Source organism: Vanessa cardui, chromosome 5 (assembly GCF_905220365.1).
Source record: "Vanessa cardui chromosome 5, ilVanCard2.1, whole genome shotgun sequence".
Lineage (NCBI taxonomy): Eukaryota > Metazoa > Arthropoda > Insecta > Lepidoptera > Nymphalidae > Vanessa > Vanessa cardui.
This window is the reverse complement of record NC_061127.1, coordinates 9,736,481-9,750,231: the sequence shown is the minus strand read 5'-3', so window position 1 is coordinate 9,750,231 and position 13,751 is coordinate 9,736,481. Positions and strand designations below refer to the sequence as shown.

At 33.0% G+C, this 13,751-nt stretch overlaps 1 protein-coding gene across 1 annotated transcript in view; it reads right to left on the bottom strand.

Moving 5' to 3' along the window:
- The window catches only part of LOC124530109, a 102,450-nt gene extending 90,992 nt beyond the window's left edge, over window positions 1–11,458 (bottom strand). Inside the window, exon 1 of the mRNA XM_047104110.1 lies at window positions 11,141–11,458. Coding sequence (XP_046960066.1) covers window positions 11,141–11,314 — 174 coding nt within the window. The 5' untranslated portion in view covers window positions 11,315–11,458. The remainder of the gene's footprint in view (window positions 1–11,140) is intronic.
- Window positions 11,459–13,751: the final 2,293 nt, after the last annotated feature.

The following is a 13,751-nucleotide window of genomic DNA, read 5'->3' as shown; positions in this document are numbered from 1 at the left end:
CTGTGTCTTTTACTCTTTTTATAATCCAGCTACTAGACACCTCAACCTTTTTCAGGAATCACTTACACTTAGTGGTAGGGTTTTGTGCAAGTTGGGCGGGTAGGTTCTAACCACTCAGCAGATATCCTACCGCTAAACAACAATACTTATTGCTGTGTTCCGGTAAGGTTGAGAAAACCAGTATAATAAAAGACACAAGGTACACAAAAAGTTTCCAAGGTTGATGTTGCACAAGAGATGTTAGGACTGGTTAGTATTTCTTGCAGCGCATACTTGGTGCTACTTGACTTGGTGGTAGGGCTTTGTGCAAGCCCGTCTGGGTAGGTACCACCCACTCATCAGTTATTCTATCGCCAAATAATAGTACTCAGTATTGTTGTATTCCGGTTTGAAGGGTCAATGAGCCAGTGCTACTACAGGCAAAAGGGACATAACATCTTAGTTCCCAAGATTTTTGGCACATTGACGATGTAAGGAATAGTTAATATTTCTTAAAGCGTCATTGTCTTTGGGACATGGTGACCACTTACCATCAGGTGGCCTATACCATAAAAAAATCTATCATGTTACTTACCATAAGGCCCATTTCCCCGCCTATATTATATAAAAACCTATATGAAAATTCGTTGAGTAATTTATGAGTAGACGTTTCAAACGGAGTGGACGATTTCGTATATAAACTGCAGAGGCGTCAACGAATACGAATGACATCCGTGCAGGGAAAGTGGGGGTTCGAGTGATGAAGGTCTTAATTTATTCAAGCACTAAGTGAATTTAAGTGGCGACACGATCGTGTCCTGTCCGTGAGATGAAAGGGTATAGACAGCTTAAATTTTTTATTTAAAAGTAGGTAAACACTACTTTTTTTATTCCATATGAAATTTTTTTTTTAGAATTGATCATTACATAATTGTATTCGTGGCTTAATTGCTGCTAATTTTCTATTAAATTCAATGTTATCATATCTTATTGAATAAAGAAAAAATATTAGTAGTATTATAAACATTATATTAAATTAAATTTATAAATCTGTGGTATCGCTTTAAAACTCAAAAAAACTCATAAATATCTTGTTAAAAAAAGAAACGCTTGACGTTCATTGTAAATGTTATTTGAAAATAAGAAAAGAAATAAAAATAAAATAAATACACACTTAAAATTTTACTTGAAATTTAATACAACCGTAAAAACTTCGATATAAATACTTCTTAAGTTAAACTCTTTACAATTAATTTTAAATTTATAATAATTATAAAAAAAAAACATAGCTATATATAATATTAGCCAATCTCGTTTAATATCCATTACCGCTATCTATTGTACGGATACCCAGACGTCTTCCTTCCTAATAAAATTAATGGACTTGGAAGGCACAGCCGGGCGGATTGAATGCAGCCAATTGAAAATTGTATTATCTGCCGTATCGAAGTTTCATGAATAATATGCATTTTGGCTTATCAGCTTTTTTAAACGACAATCAAAGATTATGTACAATTCAAAGAAAAATAGTGCCTGTTTTTCGTAATGCCTCACTGAAAAACTACTAAACCAGTAGACATATATAAAAGTTATACCAAAATCTTCAGCGCATTTCAAAGGTTTCATCACATATATTATTAGTTGTTAATCGTGACTTCACTTACATTACGCAATGGAGCCTATGTCCTTTGAAGTTCAAACTTGCTTAGAAGCATATCAGAATCGGTTCGGTGTTCAGTAAAAAAATCCACAACAGCGCGATTTCTTAGACATTTTCTGCCTCGCACAACCACTTTGTGTAACCAGCTTTCGCCGGCGGTTTATCCGAACCGATACGACATGGGAACCTTCACGAAAAGAACGTACTCCTTCCTTAAAGGCCGGCAACGCACCTGCAAGCCCCCTGGTGTTGCAGATGTCCATGGGCGGTGGTAGTCACTTTCCATCAGGTGAGCTTCCAGCTCGTTTGCCCCATATGTCATAAAAAAAGTTCTAGCCGTCAAAGCGTTACAAACAGACCAATTTTCACATTTATAGTATTATAAAATAATCTTTACTTCCCTGTCACATCCGTTCAAACTGTACATTATTGACATGTAAATCGTGAATATCATGTTCATTAAAAAGCGTCATAAAATTGACATATTAAAAGTACGTTAAAATATTGGCTTTACATAATACGATATCATATAATTCGCATTGAGCTCTATAAAATTTAAAGATAGTAAAATTTTATTCGTAAATCAATGGAACGGGTAATCCGACACGGCCGGAATGAGATCAATCAATCCAAAGGCTCTATAGCTCCGGGCTGGTTTTCTTTAGAGAATGCTCAATGATTTTTGATCGGCCCAATATGTTTGATAATATCGTGTGATCACGATGATAACGTATTAAAACTGGTTAACTTGAACAATATAATCATGTGATTTATTTATTTTATCTAAATAATTGGTATATTATGTTTATAATATGTTCCGATCCTTCCCCTCAAAAGGAGAGGAGGCCTTAGGCCAGCAGTGGGAAATTTACAGGCTGTTGTTGTTGTTATATAGTGGAACGCGAATATTTTCTTTAATGAAAGTAGCCTACCTTTAATATTACTTTTCTATAAGTGAGAGTCGCATCACAATCGGTTCAGTAGATTTGATTCAATTGGGTGTCCTTAACAAAATAAAGTATTGTGTTAATTATTTGCGTATCAGACATATATTAGAACGCATTATTCTTTTATTGTTTTAATATTACAAGCATACAATTTTATATAATTGTGTAGGCAACAATAATACGCTCAATAATAAAATAACATTACAACTATTGTACAGTATCTTATGTAATTATTGTAACATTGATTAACATAATAATGAAATACATTCATTTGCAATGTTTTATTTTATATATTTTTTAAAATAGAATCAACAACAACAACAGCCTGTAAATTCCCACTATTGGCCTAAAGGCCTCCTCTCCCTTTGAGGAGAAGGTTTGGAACATATTCCACCACGTTGTTCCAATGCTTTGCAAATTGGGTTGGTGGAATACACATGTGGCAGAATTTCTATGAAATTTGTGACATGCAGGTTTCCTCACGATTTTTTCCTTCACCGCTGAGCACGAGATGAATTATAAAGACAAATTAAGCACATGAATCAGCGGTGCTTGCCTGGGTTTGAACCCGCAATCATCGGTTAAGATGCACGCGTTCTAACCACTGGGCCATCTCGAAAATAGAATGCTGTCTATGAAATGATACACTTGTCCTATGAATGTGCTAACAAATAGAATAAAAACATTTTACGGCTACGTTTGTCTAATATTGCTTCCCCGATGAAAATAATCAATCAATTAATACATCAAATTGATTCGTAATGTCGATATAAACTGAAATGTTATCATTCCCGATGTTAGTTTTATGCTGACGTCTGAATACTTTTACTATCAGAAGGCGTTACGGCGTACGTCATGAGGTATCTCGTATAAAACAATGTTTACAAAATCCGACTAAAATATTTTCACGAAAATATTCAAATATCGGATAGTTAAAATACCAAGCTTGCTTTATTTGTACACTAGATGAAAGACAGGCTTAACTATATATAATAAATGAAACTAAAATACGCTTTATCCTTCACTATATATAATTAAATTAAATTAATACCTTTTGACTTTCAGACAGGATATATTAATTGTATTAACTATTTTTATATTTTAAATGTTTTAAATGTTAAAAAAGAGTACCTACTGTGTTTCTTGCCAGTTCTTCTCGGTAGAATCTGCTTTCCGAACCGGTGGTAGCTTCACTTAATTGTTAATTGACGATTCAAAAGTGCTTGTATAAAATTATTATTATTATATATTACCCACTTGAATAAAGTTTATTATGATTTTTTTTGATATATATATTACTTTGTCGTGACCGTTGATCTATAATTTATTCTGGATAATTTTCCATCGTGTCTACGTCTACTCCTGCACAATATTATTATTTGGATCACGCTTTTGAATGCTCCCATAGACGTCAAACATGGCCGCCCGTTGAACTGTCTTGTCATTGAATTTTATGGATTTAATATTAAATATATCGATTAAACCAATGATATTCTAATAAACAGATATATTATATCCATACTACACAACAGAAAAAAATGTGCCACGCCGGGGACCGTTTATTTTAGTTTATTTTTACATTTCGTTAAAAGTAAAAAGGATAGCTTGATAAAAACAATAAGTAAAAGGGATAACTAGATGTTATGTTACGTATTGATACGCAAAACGTATCAATACGTAATTATGATATATTATAACGTATTACTACGTAAAACGACCTAAAGGCAAACGTCCCAATTAGGACGTTTTCTAGTCTTCCCTTTTTGCGCATTAATAACATATCTGTTTACTACAACATCATTGGATTAAACGAATATTGCGAACAAATATCACAATTTCTTTGACGATGTCTTATGAAATCAGAATTTATATATTTAAATTTCGAACATTCTAAGCTGACTCACAATTATATCGATCATTTATGTTTTTATACAAATAAAAATACCAGAAAGTTTTGTACCATAGTAATTCACTATTCTAATAGCAGTGAGCAACGAGTACAGTATAACCTTAAAATAAATCATGCTTTTATGCACTACGCGTATCAAAAAAAAAAACTACAGGCATTTAAAAACTAAACCAATTCCTCACAAGCAAGCTCTAACGCGAGCTAAAGAACTTAGAGAAGATCAGGCTCAAGCTTGTTGCATCTTCTTGAAATTCAACGTTGCTAATTCAATGCAAGCATAATATGTACAGTTATACATTTTTGGCATTTAGAGATCTTTTGTCGATATCTTAAAGGTTTGTTTTGGACATTTTTTGTTAGGGAAATATAATACGGGGTTTATTTATTTGTAACTAGCGACCCGGCCCGGCTTCGCACGGGTGCAATACTCACACTAAATATACTACAGAATTTGTTTATTTACGATATCACATTGCAAACTTCTATAATTATCAGTGTTTCTTTACTATATAGTTCATTACATACAAAAGCTTTTCCCTGGAATCACACTATCTATTAAAAAACCGCATCAAAATCCGTTGCGAAGTTTTAAAGATATAGGGACAGAAAAAGCGACTTTAGTTTATACTATGTTAAGATTAAACAATTGTTTTCATTTTCTCATACTCTGCCTTAGCGGATGTCTGTCACAGCTGTAAATATCAATGTCCAGCCTACTGCGCTGGAGATAGTATAGTGAACATGCATAAGACTAGACATTTGCAAAGTCTATTCTCTTTCATGCTTCTCATGAAGCACTTCGTGAGAACTAGGAATACTTCTTGACATCATATTATAATAGATTTTTTGATCGGTTCGGACCTCAGAACCTCCTTCTTTATAGGCTAGTTGCTGGACCAATAGTTGTTTGTTTATGGTTTATTAATACATGACACACAGAGCATAAAAGTCTTGGTCAAAACAGGAAAATAATTACTTAAAAATGTAAACGAGCATATGGGCCACCCGGTGGTAAGTGGTCATCATTACCCATACACAATGACGCTGTAAGAAATATTACCTATTCCTTAATCGTTGTAATGCGCCACTAACCTTGGGAACTAAGATATTATTACGTCCCTTGTGCTTGTAGTTACACTGGCTCACTCACCCTTCAAATCGAAACACAACAATACTGAGTACTGTTGTTTGGCGCTAGAATGACTGATGAGTGGGTTGTACCTACCAAGACGGGCTTGCACAAAGGCCTACCGCCAAGTAACCACCACCACCAACTAAATAAATATATAGAATAAGGACGGTTTCTATATTTCATCGCTGTGTTTTCAGAGGAATATAATTAGATAATTATTTTGAAATTCGAATGCATAGAAATCTTAACAAACAAAACTGCCCACGTACTCGTCAATTCCGCCATCAATTGCCGCGTCGTAAATGGTCCACGAGTTCAAAATATATTTTTAACTTCATTAACCACAAACGCTCCCAGCGGTTACTGGGGAAACTTTATTCGCGCGTGAACTTACTTAATGAAATATAAATTCCAATAGATCGGTGCGAGCTTGTCCAGTGGATATAACGAGTTTATAGGCGACGGTTCAGATCCGTGCAAACATCATGAATTTCTCGTACACTTGTTTACTCATCGGCACAATTTATTACGGAATACAAGACGTAAATCACGACGAATAAAAAACTTTTCGCAAGTTTGAAAATCGAATGTATGTGACGTATAAACTTATTGGAGCTATAGGAACTCTTTACTCGTAAGTATGATTCAATTGGTTATTGGAATAGATAATATAATATTTTGATGAAAACTTTATGAAACGAGTCGAGTTGAGGAAGTATGAACAAGAACATGGACTGCAATAATATTATGAGAATCGTGGGACTTTTTCCAGCATTGGGACATTTTATCGAAGAGGATGCAATCAAGCTGCAGGCTTATCTGATGGAAATAATAAGTCCTACTTATTTTATTTTATTATTAATAATAATAGTAAATTTATTTCAGACTTACATCCAAAGAAATTGTTAGTAACATTTATACCTTAAGAACTATTATTAGTACGTAAAATACTTAATAAACGTACGGTTACATATTTTAATTTTTTTTATAGATAGATAGCATAATCTAGACATTCGCTAGACATTGCAATGGTACTAAGTGTCGTTGCATTTTCTATTCTTAATTATTATTATTCTTAAATTAATTAAAAAATCTAATGTCAGATAACAAATACAAGAAACAGTTTTAATAATACATTAGTGCAAATTATAATGAAAATAAAGAAAACGAATGCAATTATGAAGGGTTATAAAAATGTTAATTAACGCCGTTACAGTTATAATAAACCTTACGAATATCAAATAGTGTTAATTAATTTTATACTAAAAATTATTAAAAATTTAAATTGAAAAAAAAATCGTTTTTTTAATTTTTAAAATACTATCTTAGGATCTGATTACCTCACTTAGTATATCGCCAAAAAGCAATACTTAGTATTGGTATGTTGCAATTTAAGGGGTCAGTGTACTTCAGGCACAAGGAACATTACATTATAGATTATTTTAAGAATGGTTACTATTACAGAGCCAATTTCAATTGGCCAGGGTGACCACTTACCATCAGGTGCCCATTTGATCACCTATATCATAAAAAATAATATTATTATCATTAAGGAATGTCTTAGTTATTACATATATATTAAAACTTGCACGCTGGTTTGTATACTTGTCATAGATATAGGTATATCCAATGGTATTCTAATAAACAGATATGTTATATCCATACTAAACAACAGAAAAAAGTGTGCCGCGCCGGGGACCGTTTATTTTAGTTTATTTTTACATTTCGTTAAAAGTAAAAACGATAGCTTGATAAAAACAATAAGTAAAAGGGATAACTAGATTTTTTAATTACGCAAAACGTATTACTACGTAAAACAACTAAAGACAAACGTCCCAATTAGGACGTTTTCTAGTCTTCACTTTTTGCGCGTTAATAACATATCTATTTACTACAACATCATTGGGTATATCATAATGATTATAAATATTTATATTAATAATAAAAACCCACAAGCAATACGATCAGAGATCTTATGAATACAGCCGTAAAAATCACAATGTGACATCCAGAAATAGACTAACAAAGAGGTTAGATGTCTAAAGGAATGAAGAATTGATATTTTTTTCGATCTTACTTTGCTCAAAACTCGCGATAACAATTACGCTCAATTCACGGTTGTCTCAAAGACGCAAATGGAACAGGAAGAAATTATTAAAAATGTCACATATGTGTGTATTGAAATATGTATATAAGCCCTTATATACGTATAAAAATTATAGCTCTTTGGCTCGTATGCGTACCGTATATGTTTAATTCAGAATTGCTAATATCACTGATACATAATATATGTATAGAGTATACAAAACGTTGTGGAGACTATCAAGTTGTATTTTAGGGGAAGGCGTCGTGCACGGCGATTAAGAATAACACTGCATCAGTCGAATGATCAAAGGCTTGCGAACATCCAAACCGCAGTGGACCAACTATAGTGCAACGTTTGGAAATAATCGACGTTCCTTCTCTTTACAGGCCACCCTTTGCACACCACTAGAACATTTACGGCCCTTTATTTTTACAAACATTTGCCGCTCTAAGTGGAGACCTAAAACGAAGAAAAAAGTGTGCCCGTCGTTTTATTAGAGCTGTTCGAAATTGAAGCTACACGAGCCTTTGAATTTTTACATGAAATTGAAGCTCTATGGTGTCCTAGAGGAACGTTGCGACTGCTTTTAGTTGATTGCGCATCTCATTACCAATGAGATGATTGCTTCCAATCTGTTTATAAATAAAAAAATATGTTTGTTATTTTTTAACGTGAAATTTAAAAAATATCCCGCTAATTCCCTTTCGCCGGTTCTTCTCAGGCCTGAAACGTTAAATTCCGAACCAGTGGTTGATTTTTGGCTATCAATAAGAAAGTGTAAAAACTTATATTTTGAATTTAATTTGTATTAGTCCGTTTACCGGTTAAATATGGTTATACTATGGGTATACTAGGGTAAATATGTATGTTAATAAATGTTTACATATTATACCCTATTTCTCTATTATTAATATTATAAATGCGAAAGTAACTCAGTCTTTTTGTCTGCTTCTCTCTCAGGACCAAGGTACTAAACTGAATTTGAAGCAATTTGTTTGGTAATAAGCTTAAATTCCAAGAAAAAACATAGCCTACTTATCTTTATGGCATTTTTATAGCAAGTCAAGCTATGTGCGATTACTAGTATTTTATATACCTACTTATGTTATTTATATGATTATTATGAATACGTTTAGGTATAGTTAAACGTGTTTAAATGAGCAATTATTTGATACGATTTATTCCGCCGAAACAAATTTTCTTATCATGATATCGTAACTGACACCAGAGGGTCGTAATTTATCTTTACTGGATTAGTTTTTTATTAAAGAAAGACTCTCGATCGATTATGTATTTAACTATTACACATCGAATAAAATTATTTATTCTAAATGTATAATATTATTTAATACCTTTGAAGTAACATTTATACAGCATAACATGTCTGTATTTTATTTCAAGGCTTTTTATTAACCGACTTTTAAAAAAAGGAGGTTATCAGTTCGACATGTTTGTATGTAACATTGTTAGAATTTAATTATATTTAAATATGATGATCTATTTAGGCTTCCAAGCACGTGCACTAAATTTTGTATGTACGTTTGTATGTCTGTCTTCAAATTTCTCAAAAACGAAATCATATTGAGATGATTATTTTTAATCTATGCTCAAAGTGAAGTTCAACTTAGGGAAGAGCGTAGGTTTCATTGAAATCGGTCTAGTAGTTTCATATCTATATATATATACATATTTATTTTTCTCTTTAATGCACTAGCTATTTCTAATTTTGAAACGCCAAGGAAGAACATGAACTACCCTTATTTTACCAAATCCGAAGAACCCACGAGGCGAAAATACGCGGGCGAAACTGCGGTGAAAACTAGTATTATATACACATAGGAAGCGAGTTTTAAACTCACTACAAATCATTATTATATTTTTCAACTAAAAATATAAACATTCTAATGAAGACCTGCAATCAATTATCCACTTTTACATTAACAAATTTTATTGAGCGTTTCCGACAATTTAAAAGATCGATAGTTTTTTGCAATTGTGTTTTATATTCGAAATACAACACTATTGAAAAATACAACACTATTGAGAAATTCTTTACGTAGCATGAAAATTCTACTGAGATAATTTCTCGGATTTTTTAATGTTTCCTAATCCTATTATTTTTTTTAATTCGTACGAATTTTTTAAATATTTTATACTGTATCCATAAATATAATTCAGGGGGATGGCGCTGAATTGATTATACGAATGTTAAATCAATAATAATAGAAGAAATTGATAAAAAATAAGATCTATCAAACAACCGCTACACAGAGAAGTATTGGTGGTAGGGCTTCGTGCAAGCCCACCAAGATTGGTAACTACCCCCTCGTCATATTCTATCACCGAGAAGCACTACTTAGTGTCGAGCCTCTATAACTGCAGGCACTAGGGACATAACATCAAAAATATTGGCGATGCCCACAGTAATGTCCACATATCATCAGGTGGTAGGGCTTTGTGCGAGCCCGTCTGGGTAGGTACCACCCACTCATCAGTTATTCTACCGCTAAATAACAGTAGTCAGTATTGTTGTGTTCCGGTTTGAAGGGTGAGTGAGCCAGTGTAACTACAGGCACAAGGGACATAACATCTTAGTTCCCAAGGTTAGTGGCGCAGTGACGATGTAAGGAATAGTTAATATTTCTCACAGCGTCATTGTCTATGGGTGATGGTGACCACTTACCATCAGGTGGCCCATATGCTCGTCCGCCAACCTATACCATAAAAAAAAAAAAAAAAAAAAAAAGGTAACCTATTTACCAATACTCCTAACCTATGCTATTAAAAACAAGAATATTTAGGCGCATGTAATATTTAAACGATATACTATGAGTTTTTCATAATGATACGCGAAATATAGTATCATGAAACGATACAAAATAGGTCAATGACCCGTGAAGACTTTTAGCCATTTGACCGGTAACTGTATTTCTCATACAGAAATTTTTGTTTGTACGACTATTTATCACGGCATTAGTTACATATAACACAATAACAGATAAAAATTTAAATTTACGGTTATTTTATAAAGTGAAATAAGGTTTTATTTAAATATTAAGTTAAAAATGCAAATAGTCAATATCCTACGCGCAATTTTCTTTGAATAATAATTTAATGTTTATGGAAATTAGTAATAATTATTTCAATGATATAATATGTATTATAATCTTCCATTATAAATACAAACCTTATTTAATTAAACGTATATTATTTATCAATTTGGAACGCGAAAGCTTTTATAACAATGTTTTTATCGTTTGTTGTCAAATTACCTTCTATTATTACAAATTGTTCTTCCCTTCAACAAGACTATAATAATATATTTATCAGTATTAATTATTGATGAGCAATATTTTATTAATTATATAAGATTTCCGTACTGACAAAATAACAAAGAAATATGTCAACAGTTATTTTGATGTCTGACCTGAAGATCCTCATTATACCGCGATCTCGTTGAGCCTGGCGTAGGTCGTTCGAGTAACAACAACTCAGTCAACACAATTACACCAAACACAGCGAAGAACATAATGAAGATGAAGAAGCTGATGTTCGCGCGTTCTTTGGCGCGGGAAGGCGCCGCGCGCGCCCGCCACCGCATTTTGCCGACACTGCACTCGCATTCATGAGCGTGAACCGACAATGGCCGAATACCGCGGGCGACACGCTACTGAACAGTACACGCGCAACGCTCTCTCGGTCACTAGGGCCGCGGCGGACCCTACTGTTTGCGACACAACACAACGCTCCCACACACTAACGCACAATGAAATGACAGCTTGCCGGTTTTGACTCTGTCAAACCGGGTTGCAAGCTGCTATACCCAGGTTTAAAAACTCCTTTACTTTTCAGCCTTGTAAACAAAAAATATTTGAGGAATTTTTACATAAGTACTTATTCCACTTAGCTCAATCAAACATAATTCTATATGATTAAAATATACACTTTCATACTTAAACGTTTCTTTCGAAATATAAGTTAGATATACCGTCTAAATAATATAAAATAATTTCAAATTGACCTGTACATTTGTATGGCTGTAATTTGACTAAATTGAAAACAGAGACGTACATTTAACTATAAATTTATTGCCAATCAGTTAAAAAACTAAAACTATGCGAAGACGTTATGAAGTAATTAATAAGCTATTATATTATATTAGCATAACTTTTATTACAGGAAGCTAACCAGGAACTATACAAAAACTTAACCGGCAGTAAGTGTTATGTAAATGTAAATTTTTTCCACTGAAACCTTTTTTATTTGGCCTAGCAACCCGAAAATAAAAGACTTAAAGCGCCTGCGCGGCGCCCGCCCCCGTTCAATGACTTTCATTGACGGTGGCTTAAAAAGCTGGGAAAGCTTCTCAAATTAAAACCTCAACACGAGATTAAAATATTACCACTTGAATTGAAATCAGATAGGTAAAATGTAGAAATAATTTTAAAAAATGTAAGGAGGATATTTGGAAACAGAATTGTAATAATTCCTTAGTAAGCCATGATCATAGTATGTAGGTCAGCGAATTTCGGTATCATGCTTCTAAAATCGGACCAAAATAGTCTAGTCTATGCTAATTATAAAGCAGCGCTGCAGCGCTTCGCGAATATCTAATGAGCAAGCGGTAATATACTATTTTGGTTTAAAAATTAGCAAATAGTTTTCTTATTGGAAGGTTATACTTTAACAAAAATATTTACTCGATAAGCCTGTATCGTAATCCTACTTTTTTTTTCAAATTAGCCGGTAAATACATTTGTGTGTCAGCCCTGTCTCAAACTAGCGTAGGTATTATAATAATATTGGGATTCTGCTCCTTACTCAAAACTTTACGTAGTATGGTTTACCAAATATAATTAAATATATATTTGTATATTGAATATTATAAATAATATTTAGGGAATAATTCTATGTAATGTATGTTGCGGAGAGGGTATGAGCAGATAATATAATTTTAAATTAAGTCTCTGGTGAGCAGGGTTAAATTATGCATAGGTTTTCCTTATGGAACGTAGATATAATATTATGTAAGAAAGATTTTCCAAGATTATTTTTTTATATTTTTATTTGGTGAATGTTTGTTTGTAAATTCGTCAATATTCATGTTAATAAATTAAATATACATTTTAATGTTTATTTTGAACATTAAACACTTTTCATGCGAGGCCAAACTTGGGGTGAAAGTTTGTGAAAAGTTTGTCGTTATTATAAATTACAATTATGGAACGATTTCCATAATGTCTAGAATTATGTATTAAGTTTATGTGTAAGAGACAGACGTTATAGCTATTTGAATACCTAACCTAAGCGGGTGAAACAACGAAAGGAAATATGGATGTTCATCTTCTTTCAAAGTTTAAAAAATAGGAATCAGTATTGTGTTTGAGAAAATGCATGCATGCATGATGTATAATTAGGAACAAAATGTAACATTGCCGTTTTTCTATACTGAAATTATTGAAATGTATTGGTCGGCTGTTTTTGGAACGAAAGATTATATGGAAGTTATAAGTTAATATGTAACGAGGGTAACCCGAAATACACGTTAAAATTTTGTTGAGTATACTACTAGTGTGTACGTATAAATTATCGTATTAACGGAAAAAGTAGAATGAATGCGAGTGAAGTCTCGGAAAAATCTGGTATACTTTGAAGCTCACTAAATGGCTACAGGTGTTCCCACCTTATGGGTATTTAAGAAATTAATAGAATCGTTCCGTGTTAATGTTTCCTTAATTTGTATTATATTCACAGATTTATTTTCACCATCATTATCCTTCCCTCATCCCAATTTACTTGGGGTCAGCGCATCATGACTACTTCTTCCATATTTCTCTATCTGACGTCATCGCACAAGTAACACTCTTCCCAGCCATATCATCACATTTCACTCACTCCATCCATAGTTTCATTGGTCGTCTTCTACCTCTAAATCCATCCACAATCATGCTCAAGACCTTCCTCACAATATGTTCTTCATTCCTCTGCATAACATGCCCATACCATGATGACCCCACGAGCCACCTTCCACATAACAC